This window comes from Anoplopoma fimbria, chromosome 14 (assembly GCF_027596085.1).
Source record: "Anoplopoma fimbria isolate UVic2021 breed Golden Eagle Sablefish chromosome 14, Afim_UVic_2022, whole genome shotgun sequence".
NCBI classification, from domain to species: domain Eukaryota; kingdom Metazoa; phylum Chordata; class Actinopteri; order Perciformes; family Anoplopomatidae; genus Anoplopoma; species Anoplopoma fimbria.
In genome coordinates this window covers 15143118-15168926 of record NC_072462.1, presented here as the reverse complement: position 1 = coordinate 15168926, position 25809 = coordinate 15143118, and the positions used below count along the sequence as shown (strand labels likewise).

General features: G+C 40.5%; 1 protein-coding gene across 2 annotated transcripts; it reads right to left on the bottom strand.

Annotated features, from left to right (window-relative positions):
• Positions 1-6936: 6936 nt before the first annotated feature.
• Positions 6937-14113, bottom strand: tbx3a (T-box transcription factor 3a). Of its 2 annotated transcripts, none has more exons than XM_054612764.1 (7): positions 13722-14113; positions 12293-12575; positions 11619-11765; positions 10543-10619; positions 9809-9966; positions 8680-9323; positions 6937-7602 (listed from the first exon to the last, which is right to left on the bottom strand). In XM_054612764.1, the coding sequence occupies exons 1-7, from the start codon at positions 14111-14113 to the stop codon at positions 7141-7143; spliced, it is 2163 nt and encodes a 720-aa protein (XP_054468739.1). In that variant the 3' UTR covers positions 6937-7140. The 2 variants fall into 2 exon arrangements, with proteins under 2 accessions (XP_054468739.1, XP_054468740.1); XM_054612765.1 differs by having other exon boundaries at positions 12308-12575.
• Between the last annotated feature and the right edge of the window lie 11696 nt (positions 14114-25809).

Here is a 25809-nt window from a genome sequence, read left to right as displayed (position 1 = left end):
GAGAGGACTTGGTGTTTTTCGCTACTGTAAGCAGTGATGGAATTGTACATGTACAAATTTGAGGTATTTCACTAGTATTTCCTTTGTATGCAACGTTATACATCTACTCCACTAGAGACAAACTTATGTACTTTTTACTACTTATGTACTTTTTACTTTTTACTACTCATGTACTTTTTACCCATCTGTGTCACTTCTTTAGTTGTTAATTCTTACAGTTCTTCATACATTTATGTTCTGCGAAAAATCTAAATCTGGTGATTTGGAATTCAAATTTTGCTGATAAACTGAAGGATTAAGTGTTCTTCATATTAAAATTAACTTTTTTTTAAATCCTTAGTTTAGCTGGAAAATGCACCATCAGAAAACTGAAAACAGGGCTGTTATTCTGAGCTTGTTGTTCTATCAGCTCAGCGCCGCTACATACATATGATCTAATAGAATATGATGCATCGCTGTAGATTACCCAACAGACTACCCAACAGTATAACAAAGTATCATTACCGTGTACAGCTACAGCTGTCACAAGTAACATACATTAATTCACCAGTAGTATTAAACTAAAACATCATTTATAATAGTAAAACACTGACGGGGACCATTTTACTGCACAAATAGTACTTTTACTTCTCACACTTAAAAACACATTTAGCTGATAATATGTATCATACATAGGCCTACACCCTTTCACTTAAGTAAGAGTTTTTCAACTTTTTGGAATTTTCTCAGTGTGTTATTAGTCTTTATACTTGAGTACTTAAGGGATCTGTTTCCCTCTTCCACCACTGACAATAAGTAAGAAAGACTGACTTGGAATGGAGGACTGAAGGATAATTAATCCAAGAAAGGATGACGTGAAGAGAGCTGCACCAAACCCATGAAGTGCCATCATGAAAGGTTCAAAGCAGAAGACATTTGGCCTCAATGAATCCGTGGACAGACGATGGACTAATCATTTTGCTTTTTTTTTTTGATGTGGTACTGCCGCTGGTGTCATCACAAAGACAAAAATGATTCCCAGTACATTTATTATAATATGAACAGCAGATTCAACAACAGATTCTTGCACTATCATGTCCTTGAGCAAGCCATAACACACCTCGACAGCTCCGGGGGTTGGGCTTTATGACCGAGTAGAATTAGAGCTGACAGCAACAGAAATGGAGAATTTAATTGACTGACAGGTAGGCATGTCGGTGAGCTGAAAATGCTTCAGAACAATGTAACTTTATCCTTGGAAGTGATAATCTGAGCTGCACCTTCTCACTACACAAAAGTACAGTTTCCTCCTCCTGGGCTTGTTGCTGTAAAACAAACAATCACACAGGCAGGAAGCATAGATTCATTCCACGACGTCTTTGAAACCCTTAAGCCTCATTATCATCTTTCTGTTTGATGTTTTAGTCCTGACACACAGGCTTCTCTTTTTTCCTTTAGGCGACATCTTGCATAACATATGGCAAGGACACATCCTGTACATCTTTGATGCTTTGTTTGTAGTTTTCCACTTTTTTTTTTATGTTTTGGGCATTCAGGAAATAAAACACATCTCTGAATTTGTAAATAATCATAACATGTTAGTTAAACTATGAACTGAAACTTTTCAAATTAAGTGAAATCAAAGTTCAGAGACATTGACAACAATCACAATCATAATCATCATAATATTAATAATAATCTGAATATTTACAACTTTAGTTAAGTAACAGAAATTGTGATTACATTAAGACAGTAACAGAAATGTTAACGTAATTTGACGTCAGTAAGTGGGTTTGCACATTTGCATACATATTTTTCTTAATAATAAAACCTTTGCTGTTAAATATAGAATATCTTGAGATTGGCATGTATGCATACTAAATTATTAGTGAGTTTGATGTAGTAATTTTATTTTTTGTATTTTCTATAACATCGACTCTTAAGTGTCTAAGTTACATATTGGAACACTACCTATCCCACTACAACTGCACCTCTTATGAACTTCAAACCGTCTATTTTTCTTTGTAAAGGGATCCTGATTTTTCAAAGTGGTATTCTAATGGGAATAAAGAAGATTAATTAAGCCCCACTGCACCCACTGCTCCTTTCACACAGTGACTGACAATTTATCATCTGATCCTGTTGCCAAAGAGTTGCCAAAAATGTTTACGTAGTAACATTCTTCGGACACTAGAGTGCGCTGTCACTTCATATAAAAGCGAGCTGACATGATAATGAAAGGAATTCACGTTACCCTATGATTTTGGACAATGTTTCTTTGCCACAGCACAAATATAGACTCATAAAATTGCTTTTTTTGTTTTATGTTAAGAGTATTAAAGTGAATGAAAGGGTTGTGTTTGTGCTGCACCCTGCAGTAACATGATTTAGTGGTTGGTGTCATGTCACGAATCTCTGTGATTTTTGCATCAAAGTATCTCTCATAGCATCCTACTGTTTATAGTTCACCATTTTAATCATCTCAGAAAATGCTCAATGGGACCAATAAAAATATTTCTGTCCAAAATTCTGTCGGCCATTTTTCAAAACTCAAATAAGTGCTTTCATTCACTTCAATCATGAGCACATAAATGCATTTATATCATAAACATGCCTTTTCTTTCCGGCCAACAGACGGATTATGTTGAGAACAATACATTAGTAACAGACTTCCGTGGCTCTTAACACCACACTGACAGCCCATACGGAGTGTTTCATTCATAAAATATAAACCTTAATACTGTAATTGCCATCAAACAATGGAAATATTTAAAAGCCATGCTGTTATTGTTCTCAACAGAGTCTCAGTCAGCAGTTAGACTCTACTGTTCCTTTGTTATGTCAGTTTATAGCAAATTCATTCACTCTTCAACTGCTTTGAATAAAACCTTGCTGAATGCCATTAACTTCAGTTTACTACCTTTCTTTGTTATTGTATTTGTTTACTGTTGGTGCAGTTATAAACTTTTATGGTACAAACTCATCGTACTGAATATTTAAAAAAAAAAATACAATAACTGTACGTTTCTGGTGAAAGTTACTGTAAATAAAGAACCTCAAAACATTGTTGTTGGTTCAAAAGCAAATCAGACTTTTGTCTTGAGGCTGTTTCAAAGGTTTTGATCTGCAAGTGTTTTAGGTGATTGGACAATCTGTCTTTTTAACCTTAAAAATGTAATGACAATCTCTTCATTGTCAAAGCCGTGACAACGTATACAGACACACCTACTACCCCGTATGTAATTTATGATCCACTCAGCAGCATCTCAAATCAGAGATCATGTTGAAACACATTCTTGGAATGCAACTTGATGATGCAGAAAACATCTATTAACAAAATGCACATTTTAACACGAAACATTAGTCGGCTTCATTTGGTTAAATATTCTATTTGTACGTGACATACAGTTATTTAGAAATAGACTTCTGAAAGATTGTCATGGAGTCTGCTCTCTGCTAACAGCCCATCGTTACTGCCATCAAGGAGATTTAAAATGAATAACTTATTCAGGGTTATTCACTATACAGCTGGGGGAAGGTAGTACAAGTGGTCTCCATATTAAAAAATATGTAAACATTTTTAAAGTTTGATTTAGATTTTAAACAGGTGTTTACAATTGTATTTTCATAGATTCTTTTTTTTTGGGTCCTTTTTTAAGCGTCACATTGCCGATCTTTCTTTTTTTCATCATGTGTTTAATTATATTTGTTAATATATTCAACCCATCATTTGAATACATGCATACAACAGCTTGCTATTTTGATATAAAATATTGAATCTTTCTGCATATGGACAAAGTATGTGTGGCGGTTTAAATGCCCTTTATTTACACAGAAATTTCGGAATGCTAGATTTATTAAATCAGCAGAGTTTATCAATTTTCATGATAAATGAATGTAATAATCTAGAAAGAAAGGGCAATGAAGTTTAGAAGAGAAACGTTGCAGGAGGTTTAAAAGTACTTTTCAGTCGTCTATGACTTAGAGCCGCTAGATGGCGCTGCTGCTCTGTGAGGTGAGTCAGAGCAACCTGTTAGACAGGCCGGTCGGTCCAACATTTAAAAACCGAGCCTCATGAGTTAAAGGCCGACGCAGGAGACACTTTCTTCCATCACCAAGCAGAAAAAAAAAACTTGCCATAAATCGAGGCTTTTGACGCAAGACTTTAAAGTGTAATACCGTATTTAGTTGGTCACAGCTGGAGGGTGAACAGGGTCAAAACTGAGAACCAGCAAATATTTAACCAAATAAATGATGTGCAACAAGCGCAGGCCAATGTAAAGGCCTTTTAGGTTAACCTTTACAACGCTAAGTAGCCTGAATGGTGTTATGTTGGGACACTAGCCACAGCTAAAAGACATTAAATGAACATGTTTGGCACACACTGTCCTAAAGACGACTGAATTTAGTTTCTTCTTCTGTCTCTTCTTTCCAATATGATTTTATTTACTTATGTTATACCTTCTTATATATCTGTGGGATGATCAGGCACTGCAATGTTGATCAGCCACACTCACTTTACTTTAAAAAAATATGTTTAGAGACAGTTTTTGAGCTTCAAGTTGTATGGAACCGATTCATTACGCATCTTTTTTCTTTTTTTTTTTTTTTTACCGAATTTTAAAATGAATTTGCAGTAGCTATATGACCTGGTAAGATAGCCTTTATCACTGGCTCCTCAGTGAGCTCTCACCCATGCTCTCTGTCCTTTTGGTTTGTTGTGCTTTGCGGTTAGATAAACCAGGGTCTATAGCCGCTTGGGGGCGTCCTATCTCGGACTGATTACAGACGCATTGTCGCCTTCCGTGCAATAAAATGGAAGATACGCTCATGGAGGGCGCCAGGTGAGCAATAAGACAGGCCAATTGAGACAGCTCGTGTCACGTTCGCACCCATTCTCTAGCGCCAGGCATGCTACACATTAACCAGACAATATACAAATAAAGATACCGTGTAGATAAACTCACGACACGATGGGGCAATAGAGAAGGGTCATCAAGTGATTTCATAGTCTTTCGCTCCGGCCTGAACGCAACAGGTCGATTCAGGCCCATCAGAAATGTCAGATTCACTTGAGTCCCCTCATGCTGTCTGTCACACTGCAGAACATTTAAAACCAGCAGCACTGATGCATGCAGGGAATGAGGGGGTGCTATCGCTTTTGGTTGAGCTCAAGTTACCACGATAATCCCACATTCACCCCCCAAAAAAATAAAATCACTTTGGCCAAATTGCTTTTTGTATTTAATTTCGTTTAAAGGATTACATTCCAAATAGGGACTACCTTTCTGGATTTGCTTTTTCATATATTCCTCTCTGTTACCACGATGGATGTACTGGAACTGAAATAGCCCTGCAGAGAGACCATTCAAATACACTAAATGATCTTCTCCAGGTAGGAATCTCAGGTACTGAGACTACTTCTGAGATGGAGTTATCTTCAAGGGACTTTTTGAACATAAGAGTTAAATGAAGTGCAGTAAGTGGGGCAGAGAGACTTTACTCATACCCCAAAACCGAGTAGAAACATGGTAAGAGAATAATAATTTAAAAAAAAACCATATCATTTTGTACAGATGTAAAGATGACTCGTAAAACGTAGCCCTAATCATCTTATTATAGATTTGTTAAAGTGACCATTTCTATAATTCTCATCTGCGATAGTTCAAAGCGAGGGACACACACTAAAGAAATGGCATTTCAATATTTTATTGAAACTTTCAAGAACACGATGTCGATGTTGTAAACTAGACATAACTCCAATACAACATAACCCATTGAGAAACACAAAAGAAACCTTCATATTTTCGATTATGCGGCACTTGTACGATCAAGTTCGCAAAGTATTTTAATAACAGAAAAAAAAAAATAGTCCACTTTTATCACACTTCAACGACGCTTCTTTTGCTCTTCTCAAGAAAAGAATATATTTATATATTTTTCCCAAGCCATTGGTGCAGTGCGTTGTCGCTTCTCCATCCGTTTTGAAACAGTAGCACTTCACACACGGGGACAACAAATGAAAATACAATGGCACATTAGTGTGGATAACTAGCTCAATGGATATTTGGGGAGGGAGTAAAGTCCATATTTAAGAGGGGTATAAATGCAGATGGCAACAAAGGGATAATAGCCCACAAACTATCTTTACACAGGTATATCGACAATAAATTAAGAACAGATCCCTAGAAACAAACTACTCCGTTGTATTTACACGCAATAACAATATGAAATAATTACATAAATATTTTATATATCCCTATGTACACTTTTTTTAATCAATACTACCTTTAATTTTTTTAATATTCCAATTTCTGCTTCCCTTTGCCTGTTGGACATTTGGGCTAAATTCCGCATGCTTGGGCCATAGCTTATCCCGGAGCACCAGTCATGTCAATAGGCCAGTTCTGATTTATTAAAAAAAAAAGACATCAAGAAAAATAATTTGTGATAAAATTGATAACCTAATTAAGAAGAAACTTAAGCAAAGGGAGTGTGTTAATTATAGTGTTAATCATATTCAAAACAGAATATTTTTTTTATACTTTCCTTTCAATTTTTAGTGTTTCTTTGGGGTTTTAGGGGGCATGCAACATTTGGCCAATTGATCAATTAATAGTGTACAACAAAATACAGCAGTCTTTTATAAGGTAGGTTAAACGGTAGTGAATTCAAATAAGTAATCAATTCAGAGTGCATATTTAAACACATTTTCTCCTCGTGTACAATAAAGTTAGGAGACAGGACACAGCAGCAACTTCTCCTAAAATCTGCAAGTCACACCCATGCCAAACTTTTCAGTTTCAATACTTGTACGGTATTCAAATGACAGGAAAAAAAGTGTTGTTTAATTTAACAAAAAAAAAAAAAAAAAAAAAGAAGAAAAAAATATATATCAGATGTGTATTAACCAAAGTGCATTTCAGAAACTAAAACGTCCAACAGTTCGTGTTTTTTTTTTTTTTTAGTTTTTTTTAGTTTTTTTTTGTCTTTTTAAAACCTGCATGGATCTACGGGTGTGTCCTCCTACTGTTAATGTCTTCATCACCGTCCACACCTTTTCACTTTTCATGACAACAACGAAACGAGAAGCAGGTGGTGTGTTTTTAAAAAAAAAAAAAAAAAGAAAAAAAAATGAAGAAGGGGAAAAAAAGGGAGACCCTATGGGGAGCCGCTCCGTGGCCCGTCCAGACTCGAGTCGAGCCCGCTGACCAGCCGCTGGATGCTCTGCAGCTCGTTGGCCGCGTCCTTCTCCGTGCAAGTTTTTGGGGACAAAGTCACCGAGCCGGAGGACACGGTGGACGAGTGACTGTTCACCTCCGACGTGGAGTCCAGGGCGACGCCGCCGGACGCTGGGCTGGCCGGGATCAGGCCGTCCACCTTCAGCTCGGTTCCGCTGCCGGCCATGGGGGGCATCGCGGTGGTGAGCAGCGTGCTGTCCGGTACCGTCATCGGGAGGGAGTAAGGGCTGTACCTGAGTCGGGGTCGCACTGCGTTCAGGAAGGGGTGCCGGTGCACCGCGGAGGAGGCGGCGGCGGCGGCGGCGGAGGAGGCCGCTGCGGCTGCTGCCATGTAGGTGTACGGGTAGGGGAACAGACCGCCGAACGGAGACATGGCGAGGCCCTGCGGAGGAACGGAGAGGCGGAGTGTGAGGAGCCACAGGGTTTGGAGTTACAGACCGCTAATGCAACAATGATGTGTACCATAATAGCAGAAACTGTACCAAAACAAAATAAAGATAGGCCTACATAAAAAAAACAACCCATAAACAAAACTAGAGAGGACATCTATAATTATAAACTTCTTCTCCCAGCCTGCTGCATCTGCACGTTCTGGATTAATGTAGTGGAACAAATGCGTGATAATGGAGACTTTAAAGAGACCTGCTCCGGGCAGCTTTACCTTTAGCTCTCCTCTGGGTTGTTTTTGTGTCGGTTTTGGATTGTTACACTGCTAATGACGCTGTCTGACACTTAGCTTATGAGCGGCACAACTTGATCTAGACTAAGTCTGTCTGTTTTTCAATGCCTCCATTCACACAGGCTTTCACAAATCTAGTCATAACAAAATGCTGTGCAGCAAAGCTTCAACGCCCAGCATGTAAACAGCTTTGGTGCTCAAGAATTTGTAATGCAAATAAAAATAAATCCTATTGTCTGATGTCTGCTGCAATCAAGCAACAGGAGTTGCAACTAAAACAGTTTGACAATAAAAGGAAAAAGATAAATTTGTTGTCTGTTAAAGCACACTGTTTCTCTAAAGGCATTTTAATACTCGCCATTGTGGCTCTAAAACAGACTAATGAGATCATATAAAAAGGATTGCCTAACACTTCCAGTCGTTGCAATGTGCTCTCTGTCTTTCAAATCCGTTTTTCTTAATGAATGATGTTTGATATCTATAACAACAAGGCCAAGAGAGAACAGATCTGTGGGTTCCTAATAGATTAGTCAGCTATTGCAGCTGCCTAACTTTACTTTGAATATCAGCCCATTTGGCAATAAAACCAAATAAACACACACATGCACAAGCACTCTCTCATTCTCTCTCACACTTATGATTAAAAACACACGCATGCACATGACTAGAGCCATACATGTATTTAAATATCTGGCATATGGGCCTGCAGTCTGCTGTGCATTACAACATGTGCTTCACTCGAGGCACAGAGTAGGCCAGGCCCATGAAAACAGGTTTTACCTGTGATGCCAAGACATGTTGTTGCAGATGGAAGGGCAGGCCTGGCGCTCCCGTCAAGCTTTGCGAAGGCGATGCCATGCTCGTCGTGTCCATGGTGCTCACCCCGCCCGAGGACACGGCAGCCAATAGTGGCCCCATGCCCGCCATGTTTGAGAACGCGCCTCCCATGTTGAACTGACTTGGGTGCAAGAGAAACGGATGCGCACTCCCAAGGTGATTGAAAAACTGTTGTCCTGTTAGGCCTGTTGGAAATCCAAAATTGGCCATGTGGCCGTGGCCCATGTGCGGGCTGTCAGTCTGAACAGTCAAAGGCATGAAACTGTCTTTGCTTATTGACCTGCACTCGTCCGTTTTGGGTTGTTCTAGACTCGGGCTCTTGAGGTCTTCTCCAGAGCGGGTGGTGCTGGAGATGACGGTGATGGGGCTCTGCCGGGAGTCTGCCAGGCTTTTCTCAGTCCTAGGACCGCTGTCGCGGGTCCTGCCGGCAGACTCAGTGTTACTGAACGGGTGGTGCCCCTTGGCTGGGCTCGCCTCGTGATCCTTCCCGTCCTTGGTAGTCGTGGAAATCTTGCTGGAGTCCGGACCGTCTTTGATGTGTCCATCTTTGCTCTCATCGTCGCTGTCCTCATCGCTGTCGCAGAAATCTGCCAGAATATAAAAGAATCAGTTGCCTTTCTGCAAATGAATGAATCATGAAAACTACGAATCCCGTTATCAGCCATATTGTATCTGGCTCCCACAGGTGGAATAAGTAGTTGAGTTGAATTTTTCATTTTATTTTTATTTTCTACTTTATATCAATACTGGTGACCAATATGATCTATAGGGAAGTTGCCATTCCCAACATTTAGTGTATTGTGTATTTCTTTTCAGATTAACCAAACATGATTGATGATCTCTTGCTTGAAAGATAATTGTCTCATCAATTAGTGAGAATATTCACATTGTACTGATCTCAATAAGCCAGTCAATGCAGACTGTCTTAAACTTGGCCATGGCCATTCATCAAGTTGACTCTTCTTCGACACATTACCTTGTAAAAATTCTTGCCACAATGGGGGAAATTTTACGACTTTACACACGACTTGTGATCGGAGCTGTGACTGGCTTGTGAGGTCTGTCAGCTCACCTTTCATGTGTGGGGGGCCCGCGGTAGACACGGCAGGGGACGAGGCCTGGCCGAAGCACTTAAAGGAAGCCTGCTCTCCAGAGGAGTCGTCTGAAGCCCCGTTCTCCTTTTTCTGCTGCTCCTCGTATGAACGCATGGATTGCAGAGCCAGCTGTTTCCTGTGCACAAGTACCCAGGTTATTATATCACATCTCCCACAGGTCAGAAACAATATCAGCAGCGCGATGAGTGGTGTGGAAGCTTGTTTAAACTGAGCGCCTTAGATAATGAAGCCCCTGACTGTGAGACTGACTCACCTATGTGGAGGTATATGAGATCCGTTACAGTGCCATTGCTGTAGTCTAGTCTAGTATAGTCATTTATATATCGACCTAGTCACTCCACTCTTCCCATTTTCAATTTAAGCACAATCTTGTTTTAAACACTTTTTTTTGGGATACATTTATAATTGCTAAATAATTATTATCAATTGAAGTAATGAAAGCAACTGTATCAAGCTCTGCCCTGCTCCAGTTTCTAGTACAACCAGTGTTATAGGAATTGTAGGGCATTATAGCCTATTAAGCTATTTGATTAGAAACTGTGAAGAGCCACACTCCCTGCGGGTTAATGAGGAGGCTTTGACGCGAGCTTAATCCTCCGAGATCACTGCTTGTCTCCACGTATAAATCTAAAGACATCTGGAGTGTTTGAGGTTTTTTTTTTTTGTTTTGTTTGCAATGCACTCTTCTTACCTCTTTTCCCGTCTTCCATTGCCCGTGTCACGGAATCCTTTTGCAAATGGATTATGGTCAATTTTCAGCTGGGTTATCTGAAATCATTAAAAAAAAGAATGCGTAAATATTTGCGACTGGAATTTAATTTCCTCAAAGTATTCTCAACTAAATGAGTCTTATTTTTCAGTTTACAATTGCAATGGAAAGCCCCAAAGCTGGGCCTTATTTCTAATGTCTGCTAGTTTACAAGCATGGATATTATTTTAGATTTTTACAGATAAAACACACACTATGCATGTACATAAGCACGAACACAGACCATATGAGTTATCGGATTGGCACGTTTTCCCATGAATGAAACATGCTTATGTTGTGTGTATTGAAAAACTTTACTACCACAGTACTTCCGGCAGTGTTACCACTGGGCATGGGAGAGAGGGGGGGGGGGGGTGCTATGGTTCCCAACAATATCAAAAGAGTTTAGCAGATGATTTTCATTATTTGTATGTCTCACAGAGAATAAAATGTCACCATGCAGCACAGTCTGACAACCAAAATGCGCCCCTTTCTTTTCTTTTTCTCCAATCAACCGCACAGTGTTGCCCCTCTTCTTTTCTCATTTCTCAACCCCCAACCCCTTTTAGTTTTACTACCCCCCCCCCCCCCCACACACACACACACACACACACACACACACACACACACACACACACACACACACACACACACACACACACACACGCACGCAGAGAGGAGAGAGAGAGAGAGAGAGAGGGAGAAAGCGTCTGGGTCTATGCCAAATCCTTTCCACGTGATTAAATAAAAAGGAAGAACTGTAACATTCCTCAGAAGTATTACCTTCCTACCACAAGGCTGGTGAATATGGCACTTATATCCGCAGCATCACCCCCTCTCCCCCCACTATGATACTCCACTCTCACAGGGTCAAACAGATATGACGTCTTTCATATTTTATGACAACAAAATGGTGCAGAGCATGAAAGACATGCAGGGAAAGCGCGTCTGACACACAAGTGGCATTAGAGTAAATGTTCAGGTATAACTGTAAGCCTGTGGGCAATAATTGCGCTTACCTTGTCATTTTGATAAGCAGTCACGGCAATGAAATCCGTTTCAGGAAAAACGTAAGTCCTGAAGGTACTGTACGGGAGTTTGAGAATATCGTTGGCCCTCACGATGTGAAATCGAGGCTGATATTTGTGCATCGAGTTAAGTATGGTCTGCAACACACAATCATGAAAGAACGCACCATTGAAGTCACTCTAGCATTAGTTATGGTTGTACAAGAAATATATTCACATTGCATTACATCACTTTCTTAAAATGCTCTTATTTGAAATGAGAAGTCACATCATTTTGAGGAATTCAATCGTGAAAAAAAAATCTATAATTTAATAATCTAAAATTCAAAAAATACATAATAGAAATGATTTATGGTGTAATATTTAATCAGTTCAATGAAGCTGGCTAAATATTCATGGATGTCTAGCCTATATAGACTGATTTATCTTTCTCAATAATTGTAATAATTTTACAAAATAAGATTATAATTTTATATATCAATAAGATATTGATATAGCAATTTTCTTTAAATTGTGTTGTATTTTTGTAATGATATGCAACTTGGTCATATCCTACACAAAAGAATACACCTTAAACTTATGACTTCCAATGGTTCAAATAAAACAATTCAAGTAGACATTTTACGAATAAAAGGGTAAGTTGGTAAATAGGAAAATCGACATACATTAGTTGAACTTACAAATCCATGCTTGTCGGATATGTTATTTGTCAGCTTGAGTTTGTGAAAATTGACGACTTTTGACATCCACTGTTCACCAGTAGCTGGACTGTCCGGGTGAATGTACATCCTCTTTGGCATTTCGGGGTCGGCCTTCCCTGCCACCATCCAGCGGGAGTTATGAAATTTGTATCTACAGTCGTCGGCTGCAACAATATCCATCAAGAGAATATATTTGGCCTTTTTGTCCAGACCAGTGCACCTCACTTTGAACGGGGGGAACATCCGCCTGTGACAAAGGAAAACAAATGATAAGCACTCGTGTAGTAGCAAAAAAAAAGAAATATGCTTAAAATATTCAATCAAAAATATTTAAATATATCAATATTTTTTTTATTGACATAATATATGTTTGAACCTTTCAAAGTTTGCTGCATTAGTTTTACAAGTTTAGTTATGCAGCCTGTTTTTAATTCATCTGCTTTAGATAAATCAGCCGAAACAAATGTGTCCCGCGAATAAGAAGTCGAGTAAACAAACGTATTCTACTTCTTCTATATTTCTGATTAGTCTGTAGACAACAAGTCAACGTTGTTAGGATGGTGTCTTGATTTTTTTTAACGCCTCGAGAGGCCTACAGACACACCAACACAGTCTACAGCAGCCATCTTTGTGTACTGACACTGTGATGATGACCATAATAATTCAGTCAGAGCTTCACATTTCAGTAGAATAATCTGTCACTGCAAAAATGTTGACAAACTGGATTAAAAAAAAAATGAACAATAGGATTATAAACACCAAAATGTTTATATGCTACTGTCATTTGAAGCTTAGTGTTAATAGCACAGCAGCGAGAGAGACCCTTTTTTATTTTACAAAATAATGTTACACCTAAAAAGTGATTTGTACACATGTTCAGTTAAACAGAGACCTTGTATACACACACACACAGCATCTGGCATTTCTGTCTGAGTTTTTTCTATCAAGCTAAAAAGACATAGCCGCATGGATTATGCTGGGTCATGTTATTTTATTGTAGTGAAAACTCATTATCGTGTAATAAAAAAATAAAAGTGTCCTATCAATATAACAATTGAGAGACAGTCATGCAGCAATCCAAGTCTAGTTATTAAACAGTAGACTTGCATGAAACATGGAAATGAACTGTAGAGCTATACTCCATTTGGCATAAGTATAAATGTCTATAGCTATCTGTTAATGTAATGTAATCTAAGTAAAATAACAAATCCCTTCATCGTGAGTTATCAATAAACACAGAAGGTGTCTACATGTCAGATAATGTATTACATTTTTGGGATAAACACACACACACACACACACACACACACACACACACACACACACACACACACACACACACACACACACACACACACACACACACACAAAAAAAAATAAAAATCTGTTTCACCTTCCGGATTTTGTGATCACCATCTCGGTGCCTCTCTTGTGGAAGAGTTCCCAAAGCTCCTTGGCTTCCAGGTGAACTTTGGGGTCGTCTTCCACCTCTTCCTCGGGCTCCAGAGTCTTCATAGGCCTGAGGTGGGCGGCCGCAGCCTGGTGCCCCAGCGAGGAGAAGTGGAGCCCGGTCTCCGCGGCTCCCATCAGCTGGTCCATGATTGGCTTTCCCAGGGCGCCCGGCAGGGAGAGGGAGCCGCCGTGAGGGAGAGCCAGAGCCGGGAAGAAGGGAGGTTGGTGACCCAGCATTGCACTCATGGCAAATTCCGGACCCCGGTGAGGTAAAAACGGATGATATGCCATACTTGATCCCTGTATGACTGGGTCTCTCATCAGGAAGTTCATCCAAGTGCAGGCAATAACTGTAGACGACTGGTTGGATGTGACACAGTATTTTTTCTTTTTTCTTTTTTTTACCAACAGTGAAAGCCTGCGTTCAATAAAAGACAAAATAAAATAATAAAAAAAAAAAAAAGGATCTGAAGTTGGAAAGCTTTGGAAAACTCCTACTTCAGCTCTGCAGAAATAAGCAGCCACTTCTTTTCCTCACGAATTGTCCGGGAGTCTCTTGTAGTCTTTTGCTGCGTTATGATCAAAAGTCTGGAGAGAGAAATGTAGAAATGTTCTCCATAGCTCTTCAAAAGTGTTGCGAGACCGATTTTCTTCACAAGTTGACGCGCATCGGACACCTTCTGTGTCTCGCTGGCTCGCGGACATTAGTCGAATTAAGCCAACTTGGGTGAGTCACTTAATTGACTGCGGTGCATTCTTTCTCGTCTGCTGCTGTTTACAATATCGGCATTCCTGTTAAAATGCGTTCCTTCTTATTGGCTTCAGTCCTGCAGCGAGGGCGACGTGTTGAAATATTTCGATAGCGCCGAATAATCCCCCTGCCTTTACTTGCTCCGGACATGCACCCTCACACGCACACACACACTTTATTCCTCCTCTCTCTTCCGCGCACACACACATTTCAGGGGAAAGACGTGTGCAGAGAAAAAGGGAGTCCGCTGACGGCCGGAGAGAGAGAGAGAGAGAGAGAGAGAGAGAAAGAAAAGAGAGAGAGAGAGAGAGAGAGGTGGTAAGGTCCCAACTCCGTGATTTTCCTAGCGCCTCTGTGGCCCATAGGGCTTCATACTGTATGGATGTGTTGCATGTTACGAGTAGCAGCGCGGCGTTTGATTGGCTCTTTGACGCTTTCGGACCAATTGTGTGGCTGCGTGGGCGTGGTTTTAACAGCTCGGGTGGATGGGACAGACTTCGGACTTATAAAAAGGTGTTTGGAAACTGAAAAAAGGGCTTTGCAGTGAAAACACCACCTTGCCCCGGTCGGTGTTGTGTGAATATGTCAACATCGTTATAGAAGTTGCGCTATCGGTCGCTCTGTGAGACCGACAGCGAGAGAGAGAGAGAGAGAGAGAGAGAGAGAGACAGAGAGAGACATAGAGAGAGAGAGAGAGAGAGAGAGCAGACAAGCCAAGCCGGGCAACCGGCTCGCTTTGTCGGCGACGTGTTGTGCTCTGTTGGGGTCTGTTGACTTCCTCACTCTGTCCAACCGCAGCACACGTCATTGTTATTATGCATTAAATATCGCGAGCACACACTTTTATTCATTTTTTTTCATAAATATATATATATTAATTATAAGATTTAACAGGATTTAACAAATTATTTTTTTTTACTCGCGAGTTTGTGAGATTTAACAGCGCCGAAAAACAAGCCGAGCAGACAACATTTACTGCAACATCCTCCGGAAAATATGAGCGGGTGACGGGATGAGGCGCTCGATCATCATGTTTATAAGAAGAAGAGTATGCTGAAAAACGATTATGATTATTATGATATGTATTGTGGTTTATTGTTCTTCTTTGTTAAACTTCATATGGATGTTAAGTTTTATTATCTATTATTTCTATTATATTGTCAACTTGGATATTTCGACTATTAGCTCTCCATTCAACTTTTCTTCTCCGGTCTCAAATTTTACATTTAAGTCCACGTGAGTGAAGTCAGTTATGAATCTGCGTATTTTTTTTTAAATAAATGTATTTCTCTTCTTTTCTATCGATGAAACACGAGGGGCAAATAAAGCCTCTTAGACGAGTGTCAACTGATATTTTCATTTGGACTTGAAGCAGTGTTTTATATGAATTTAAAAGAGCCTAATCCCACATCATCACACATTTGCGCGCACAGAAGCAGAACAGCAGAGTCAATGAGGAAGTGTTCACTGGTGCTGACGTTTTTTTTCCACTTCTTGTATCAGAAAACGTCAGTGATTTGAGTCATACCAATCAATTCTGTAGTTAAATATAGCACGCTTTCCCGGCACAACTGTCTCTGGGAAACAATTCAATTTTAGCCCCTGCATGTCTTGACACTTGCTCGGGCTGGAGCAAGTGTCATCGATAATACAATTCTCAATTCTATCCGAGCAATTGCTTTCGGTTATGTGAAGTAGAATGCATTTGGCATACTCTGTTTTCTTACAGCTATTATACCAATGAAGCATCTGGCATCATGTATACGGTTAAGCCTTAGATATGAATATTACCTGCTCACAATTGGGTGCACTAACATTTCTTCACTGCAAGGCGTCTGGAGAGATGTGCACAGCCAGACAAAGCCACTCTAGTGCTCCCTAAACTGCTATTTAACCACAAATTCACAAGTAAACTAGAGAGCCGTGGCCAGTCAGCCGCCTTGGATAAACATTGACCATCAATTCTCAGTCAATTGTCTGTCTCCATGGATCCAGGCGGGGACCAAAGCGGTGGGGGTGAACACAAAGTCCCTGATGGGGGGGGGGGGTACCATGCAGAGCGAACATCACGCAAGACGCAGTGGGCCTGAATACGTGCTGCCTTCAGTGTTTTGCACCAGTTTTCCCAAAAATAATAATAATAATGCATCTGCAAGATGGAGAAAACTCCATCTATTCTTCAGATATTTTTTCAGCATTAAAAGGCGAGATGTAGGCCACTTGTGGCACTCTGGTTGTTAGAAATGTGGAAGCCTTTATCTAATATTGTTGTGAAGTTCGGAGCTTGTAATGGTCATTAAATGTCTCATATTGGGAGCCCCTGATGGCATTAACGTCAACTCCATTCAGCACTGCTCATGCATGTAAGTATTAGTGAGATGCTTGTTTTGGTCACTGCAGCATGAGGTTTACCTGTCACAGTGCTCTCTTCATAATAGATTTGCCTATAATGTGTTGTCTATAGAACACCTATATATGTGTGTGTGTGTGTGTGTGTGTGTGTGTGTGTGTGTGTGTGTGTGTGTGTGTGTGTGTGTGTGTGTGTGTGTGTATGTGTGTGTGTCCCTATGTGCATATGTGTGTGCATGTGTGTAAATTGGAGTGGTCTGCATGCATATTGCCCAGGGGAGATACACAAGGATATTCTGCTTATGTGTTGCGTGTTATTGATTTGCTGGAGGAAACAAATACGATAGCTGTTGATAAGTCACAGCGGCATCTGACTGAATGGTCATCTAACAGTCTAGCTAAAGCCGGCAGCTAAACCTTTACATGCTATGAAGGTATACTGCTTTTCACCAGCCTACGTGGGGCCTTCCAACCTCCTCTTTGTGTGCGTGAGGTCAGGTCAATTACTGCGGCTTATTCTTCTTTAAACACTCACCCCCATTAGCAGCACATTTCAATTTAGTGGAAGGTGTCATCAAATAGGAAGCAGTGTTGACATGGCGGCAGCCTTTCAGTGTCTGTGGCCAAGCTGGCTTCATTAGCTAAGCAAGTAGAGAACGGTCAATACTCTATATAAACTTTTACAGGGTTAGGGCTCTCAGGGACTCCAAGAGGCAATAAAAAGGTCTTAGCTGACACTACTGATTGATGAAGCCAACTTTGTCAGCGCTTCCCTCTTTATACATCTACAGCGATCATGCATATCAAAAGCAAAAAGACGCAGTATATTTGACTGGACAGGCTCTAAAATCCCTCGCTCAACGTGGGTGGGTGATTTTTATTTTTTTTGTCAGTACAGGGTTGTTTTGTTTGATGCGCAAAGGTATCATGCGGTATTATCCACATAATTATCCTCAAAGAATGTGCTCTTACATGTCAGCATTTCAGTGGTAAAGCAGTTCCTTTCACGTGATCCTGCAGTGCAATTCATTTCTGCACTGTGGTTTTATTGAATATTCCTATTACTATTTACCCCCTGTGCTAACCTCCCAATATTATCAATGAAGAAAAACTGCCTTAAGGTCATGGGTTATGAAGCCTCACTGCCCCGACCACACAACAGCTATACTGTGTAGGTTCATTAAGCAAAGCTTCAAAGGCATTCTTGGAATTGATCACGGAGCTGCAAGTGATGTAATGTATGCTGTCCTGTTTATTTGCAGATTGTTAATGATAAGCAAGGACAGACTTGGTGGCACCGCTCCTGAATGGAGGAGATTGTCTGGTGAGAGTCGTCAGCCCTAACACGACATGATAGGGAAAGGAAACATCACAAGATTAGTATATTCAACTACTATAATGACTCCAAACTTCATTATAGACATCCCGACACAAAGTGGAGGGGGAGACGTTCAATTGACAGCGTAATGACTTTCTAAATGCAAACCATTTACCTCCAACATTGAGGTGGGGCTAAAATTGATCCATTGAGGCAGTATTGCCCGAAAAAAGGGCTCCGATTGTAAAATGCACTTTCCAGAATCACACACACATTTTAGTCTATTGGCAATAAGAATGATAAACCCTTTACCTGTTGATGAATTGTCCCTGTCAGGCGGTTTCAGTCAAGCCAGCCCTCGCTCTCATCAACTTCGGTGCCGGCTAGTTATAGGTATTGATGAAAAACAATTTTAGTTAATTAGGGGATGTGCTTATTGATGGCAGCACATCGACTACAGATTGACAAGGAAAATGGACATGTGCTGGGGAGACATTTGCTCCCCGGGTTGAGATTGGTCATCAACAGTGACTCCGGCTCATAACTTCCACGTTACTACCACTTATTAAAGGAGAGGCACCTGAGAGGTGAAAAATGACATGTTTAGCTTTTGTTGGACCCATTATCTATGTACAGCAATATTGATGGTAAAAAGCCCCGATCTTAATCTCTTTTAACAACTGAAAGACCTGACACGCAGTTTAAATAACAATCTTATTTGTTCACACATTGATGGACACCAAGTCTTCTGCGATCTGTGTCGCAGTTCATAAGATATTTTTAAAATTATACACATCATAATGAATTACTTCTGAATTATGTATAAAAAAATTCTGCTCACTCTAAATATCAAGACTACATGCAATGAGGTGTTTTATATAATTATATTTAGGCCACAAATCACAAGACTGTTTTGTTCATAAAGAAGTTTGCATTGCATTGTCTGACCAGAAGCCCACTAAACGCTTGCTTAATGATTCGTATTTCCGTAAAACAAGCTCATTATCCCCTGTAGCTGTAGAATAGAGTTAGGACTGAGCAGCTGCAAGGTACATTGTATGCAGCACTATCACTACAAACCAGTCCAGTGGCATGCACCACCTGTAGAGCATAATGCAGGAGATTTGTCTGCTCAACCCCATAAATAGCCGTCAGGCTTTCTCTGCAGCTACAAGCTGTGTGATCACGACGCTCGTGGTAAAAGCCTCAGATGTGGACCATATGTCGAAAAGTCCTTTGCTTGCCTTACGTGCCACCACTCGCCAAACATGGAAGATACGCATCTTTCACTTTATATTCTGAGAGCCATACCGAAACCAGTTTTGCATGCTAAAGAGCAAACAATAGCAAATGGAAAACAGAAAGATCCTCAGGTTATTTGTCATCAAGTTAGCACAGTGTAAGAATGTCCCTGCTATGTTCATGAGAGGCATCAGTTAGAGACATTTTGGGGTTTTGATCAAAAAGGATTTATGTTTGTACTACATGTGCAGTGGGCAGGGCGGTGCCCTAATGTGGATATCTGCTGTCCATTTAGCTTCCCCACCATCGGCGACGGCTTTGTGCTGCTTTGACTTTGCAGTCTCACGAAGTTGTAAGGTTTAACCATTGAGTCCAACCTCAAGACCCGGTGCTTTTAAGAGGAGAGTGGTATAAAGCAGAGCATTCCTCCGCCAAGGGAATCTTGGGCTGTGAGGGGTTAGGGTGGCTTCTCTCTAGAGGTTAAGTGGGATAAGTGTGTGGCTCATGTCAACCCCACAACCCCCCCAATAGTTTCTGGAAAATTTGCAATGGGGTCAGATTGGATTACTGTGTTTTGGTATTTACATGGAGACATGGGGCTTTGAAATGGAAAACCATAGGCGGAAAAGCAAGTGCCATGCAGTCTGAAAGGCTGGGTAAAGGAAACCAGTGCTGATTTCCACTGACGGGATGGTTGAAAACATGTCTTTTATGTCTTTCTGCCCCACAATCAGACATTTTGTTACCGAGCATGGTGATTGAGGTAAATGGATGAAGTGCAATACCAATCTTGAAGTAAATCCACGCTAAGCACTATGATATACCTTCAATAGGATATTAGGAGGTTATAGGCATCATGCTTGTGCTCTACAGATACACTACAGCTGGGACTGCGGCTTCAAGAGAGCTCCTTAAAAGCAGTTAAGGAATTTTGCAGCACAGTTATTCTACATAAACTGCAGTACCCATCTCTAAATGACCTTGTAAAAACTCACATAGGTGTCAGTTCCCCTCAAGGTAAGGCAGGTCTTCTTGGATTCGGGCCTCAGGTGGTCTGTCGTCTTTTTTTTCCTGTTCAACCTTGTTGCAAACCTGCTGGAATGAGTATTCTGGGTTATTTGGGGAAAGATCCTCCAGCCACTCCCCACAGGTGCTGTTTGCAGGCCTGAGCTCATAATCTACCCCTTTTCATTACGGATTTCACTGCACCTCATCCCACTGGTGTTTGTTTTACCCTGTTCAGGTGAAGCAGCAACTAAAGAAAAGAAAAAAAAAAAAGCATACATGTAACAATCATATTCCTTCACCTTGATATTAAGTGGGATAACATAAACAGAAGTTTATTAAGAGGTAAATAATAATTTCAGACCTCAAGGAAAAGATGACCCTAAAATTCTACTTTCCATGTAAATCAGTTTGTATCACATTTCATTCACTTAAAAATCCAGTTTGGTATTTAGGTTTGCACTCTTAAATATAAGTAAGCATGGTTTTTTTTAAATTTTATTTAAGTCAAAAATGATGAAATAGTTTATAGGCTAATTTAGGCTAATCCAAAATTGCAATTATGGAGTTTGTTGTCAGGTTCCTCATGGTCAAAGCACAGAAGAGAGACACTTTTTGAGAGAATTGTCAAAATCACGTGTACCGTTTCGACGCAGCAACTATTTCAAGCACACTGATGAATAAAAGCAACAGGTGTTAAATGTTCCTGATGCATTGCAGGAGAGCTCAGGTCTCTTTGTGAGCAGAAAGCTTTGCGGTCTGACACAAATGTTCCTGTAAGTCGCCGGCTACTTCTCCCCCCCCCCCCCACCCACCCCACCCCCCTGCTCCTGCTGAAACTTGACCTCCCGTTTCTGGGTGAATTAACGGTTTTGTCAGTAGCGAGAACAACAATTCGAAGTCTATGCGGCAAGCTCAAGCAGCGGCAAAGTTGAGTGCGCTCAATTGAATCTCCCACATGCTTCTCTTCTCTGTGCATCGGATGGATCCCTCTGTTCACTGCTGAAGCCATAAAGCCTTGTAAATGTTTGCGTAAAAGTCCTCCATGTATGGAGCCTTGCGTTAAGTTGCTTAGATCTGTTGTCTTTTTTTTTTTTTCTTTTTTTTTTTTTTTTTTATCAGATAATTCTTTACTAAATCAGAACATTAAAACATGATTTTTAAAAAAAAAAAACAATATTCATGACCTACTTATTTATTAATATTAGGAAATGCTGTATTTTTTTTTTAAGAGTTAAACTGTTTTCTTAGCAAATGTAGCAAAAGTTTTATTTTCCACTGTGGAATAAAAACATTTTCAGATCTTATTCCTGCACTGATTTTTAATAATGTTTACACCTCTACGTGTGTTTCCACTGAAGACAGACTGAGTTGTCTCTTTGCTTTGTGGTGTATAAAGTATCAACTGTTGCTGTGCGTAAACACGTCTATGTGGCTGGGTCCATATTGTAAAAGCGAGCGTGTTGTGCAGCTCGCTTGGGATAAGTGAAATGAGAAGCCTAACATGAATACAGTTCTCCTAATGGTCTATTAGGTTTGACATACAACTACGAGTTTACCATCTCATAGTCTTCATTAAGATATATACGTAGACGTGGAGTAAAAAAAAGAAAAGCCCTTTCTTTCTTTTGATCTATTATGAGTTCATTGTGACCCAAGTTAGAAAGTTTCCGAGCCACCTTTTTGTCTTTTTCTTTTACTAGCTGTTTGCCTCTGCTTCTTTTTTTTTTTTTCATGTTCAAATTGCAAGTCGCCAAAGACTTGTGACATTTGAAATATGAGACTGGCCGTATTTACTAAGTTGGACAATACACCAAAACCACATGAAAATCAAAATGAGTATAGGATGCGGTTAGGAGCTGTGCTTTCATTTATTGAAGTCCGTACAGATGTTTTGCATAAAGACGTTTTTTGAGGTAATGAGGGGGAGTATTTGAACGTAAGCTGAACCTGGTTGGCTTAACTTGTATGGGACTCTACAGTAACCTCGAATAAACACGGGAGAGGCGGAATCTGTGCAACGGTTGCAAGAAGTAGACTATAGGGACATTTTTTTTTTTTTTAACTGTGGCCTGTCTGGTGATGCGAATGTTGAACTGAACTTATTCAAGCCTGTTGTAACAAGAGGCGATCTCAACTAGAGTGTTTTGTTTTTTTCTTTCTGAGAATGTGAAGTAGCGTTTTAAGAGTTAAAACAAATTGTTGATCGAAGAAAAACGATGCAAAAACTACAATATTGGTTTACACCTGTTGATTTGACTTCCGTATATGAAGCCACACATTGATAAAAAAAAAAAAAAAAAAGTATTTATAAAAAAACGTCGAGATTGTTTTAAGATTAAATCACTCCATTTTTGTGGATCCGCGCTGAAATACAAAACATCACCCCCCTTGCACTCTCCGCGAGGACACCACCCAACCAACCAACCAACCAATTAAAATCCGATTAGGAAACATCTTAGTTTTCCAACCGAGGGCAGTGAAAAAGTCTGTAACCTTTCCTCACTGAGGTCACCCACCTAATAAGATCCATTGCCTATAGTGAAGCCGCAGACCTTCACAAATGTCCCTGGCGACCGGCGGTGGCCCCGGAGACCTTTGGCATACATGGCAGTTTAATTGGTCACTGTATTTAGGAATAAGGTGGGATTCCAGTTAATTAGTGAAGAAGTGAATACGGCTGAACATTATATGATTTGCTCCCGGGCCCTGGTTTGTTAGTGCGGATTTGGGGTGGATCAGCTTTTGTGCTCGACAAATGAGAAGTGAGTAGCGTGGTGCCGATGCACAGTGTCGTTTTGTCGGACTGGCGACAGTCTCGATTCATGGGAAAAACTTAAAGGAGACCCGCGTTATCACAGGACCTCATTATCTCATGTCTGCAACCATCTTTTGGGAGCAGTCCCTAATCAAAAGTGGCACAGACCTACTTTGCAGAACTTTTGGTATAATAGCCGGCCCCTCTCTCTACAAACACACACACACACACACACACACACACACACACACACACACACACACACACACACACACACACACACACACACACACACACACACACACACGCACACACACACGCACACACTTTGCGTGATGCGAAACCATTTACAATAATTGCGCGCGCCAAGTATTCACAGAGATATTTAAACACCTTCAGCAGGTAGACAATTATTTATATTCCACTCTAAATGTCTTATCTGTTTAATTGCCAAATATATCGTATTAAAGTTGTGTTAAAGTTTACAACTGTCGGCTGTTAGTGCTTAAAAAACAAAAAAAGTTTTAAAATGAAAGCGTCTCTAATTTTTTTTTCTTTGGATGATAAGCTTATAAAAAAGTGTACATTTCTAAAAAAAAAAAAAAAATCACAACCCACAAACTAATTCCCTCATTATTAAGCATGTTGTTTTAATATTACCATTTCTTAAATATTGACAAATGTATATAAATAATTTCTTATTTCCTAAACAGTCACAACCACTGTACTGTCTCTTCCCAGTGCATGACAATGACAACTGCGCGCCCGGGGGCTGCTCTCTCTATCTGTGCACAAGCAGACAGAACCAGAGAGGTGGTTCATTTACTTGGCCATAAACCATTTATTTACCTCCAGGTGAGTGTCGCGGAGAGTGCAGAGTAAAGATCGCAGCAAAAGATTTACACCTGTCTCTCTGCTCAAATAGAGAAGCCTATATAGCCTACAGAGATGGCCAGTGGAGCCAGCTTGTCTGGGGCTCTGCTAGACAGCCCCCCCCTCCTCCCCCCCCTCCTCCACCCCTCTCCTCCACCCCTCCACCGTGGATTAAACAACATCATAAAAAAAATGACCATCAACGCGCGCACTGTAAACGGATTACTCTGCTCGGCGCCTGGCGCACCAGCTCCACTGCTGAAGGCAAGACGCGTCCGGCGGCCACGTGTTGCGGCGGCGAGGGCGAGTCTGCTCGGTCATCCCTTTTTTTTTTTTTTTTTTTTTTTTTTTTTTCCCAGCCGTTTACACACACACACACACACACACACACACACACACACACACACACACACACACACACACACACTTCTCCGGACGCTTCCCGGCAAACACTGGCGAGCGTTTGATGTCGTGGCCCCCTTGGGAGGCTGCTCAGGGACATTTGTCACAAGATGAAGAGTCACATTAGAGAAGTCTCCAAAGACCTCCGTCCGCTCGGAGGATTCAAGATGACATCTTGGTTAATCTATCTTTCTTTTTTTTATATATATCTATTTAAGGATGCACCTTGACCTCTTGATATTTTAGAGATCTTAATTGGAGATATCAAACATGTCCTACCTGAGCATAAATGTGATCTCTCTTCATGCACTACATCATAAATACACATTGACTCTGCCAACTTCTTTTGACCTCTGTTTTACCTGCTGCAGTGTTCTTTCTCATAACTGATGAAGGCTGATTATACACTCTGCTATCATGACTATGTATGGTTGCTACAACATTTCGAAATATCCTTAAAATACTCTTATTTTCCTGAAGTAAGGTGCTTGTACAGACCTTTTGAATTCCATTCATCACACTGGAGCACATGTGGTGTCATTAGTGCATTATGCCTTTGGTAATCAGCCTGAAGACCTTAACTTTCAGCCCTGTCCTCCAGCATTCTCTACGCTATAGGCCCCATACGTCTGTACTTTCTCCTATATCACGTGTGTCACATCACCTGCTGGTTGTTCACATGCAGGTAACAACTGTTATTGAAGGCTAGATTTCAACAGATTGCACCTCGGTTAGCAGGGTTTATTAGTTCCTTTTAATTATTCTTTCCTCCTTCTTTTTCTACACATCAGCACAGTAGTTTAAGTAGTCAACACTGAAAATACAGAGTGTGCTATCTCAGATTATGAGCTTTCATTCAAGCGTTCAAATTAACACAAAATGTGTGGATAAATACTCTGAAAGACACCAATGAGAACAAGACCACACAATAAAAAAAGAAAAATCAACATCTATTTTCTCCCCCAGGCAGCGCACACATTTGCCTTCTTTCTTTCTTCCTCTCTCTCTCTCTCTCTTGAATACTCACACATTGATACACAATTTACATGCACACACACACACACACACACACACACACAATGGCACACCACTTCAGTGGTCACTCCATTGTGTCCAGTGGTCAGCACGTGAATTTCATGCCCTATTGATGAGAATAATCACCCTCGGTCTGATCATGGCAGTGTGGAGATCCTGCCTGATTTCTGCAAATGAAAGTCTCCACATTCATGTTGTTATAAACCAGCTCTGCAATTACTCAAGTCATCAGGCTGTCAGCATCTGCATGATTAGCTCCTCCACGAGTATATCCTGGATTTAGTTTTCTAGTTTCC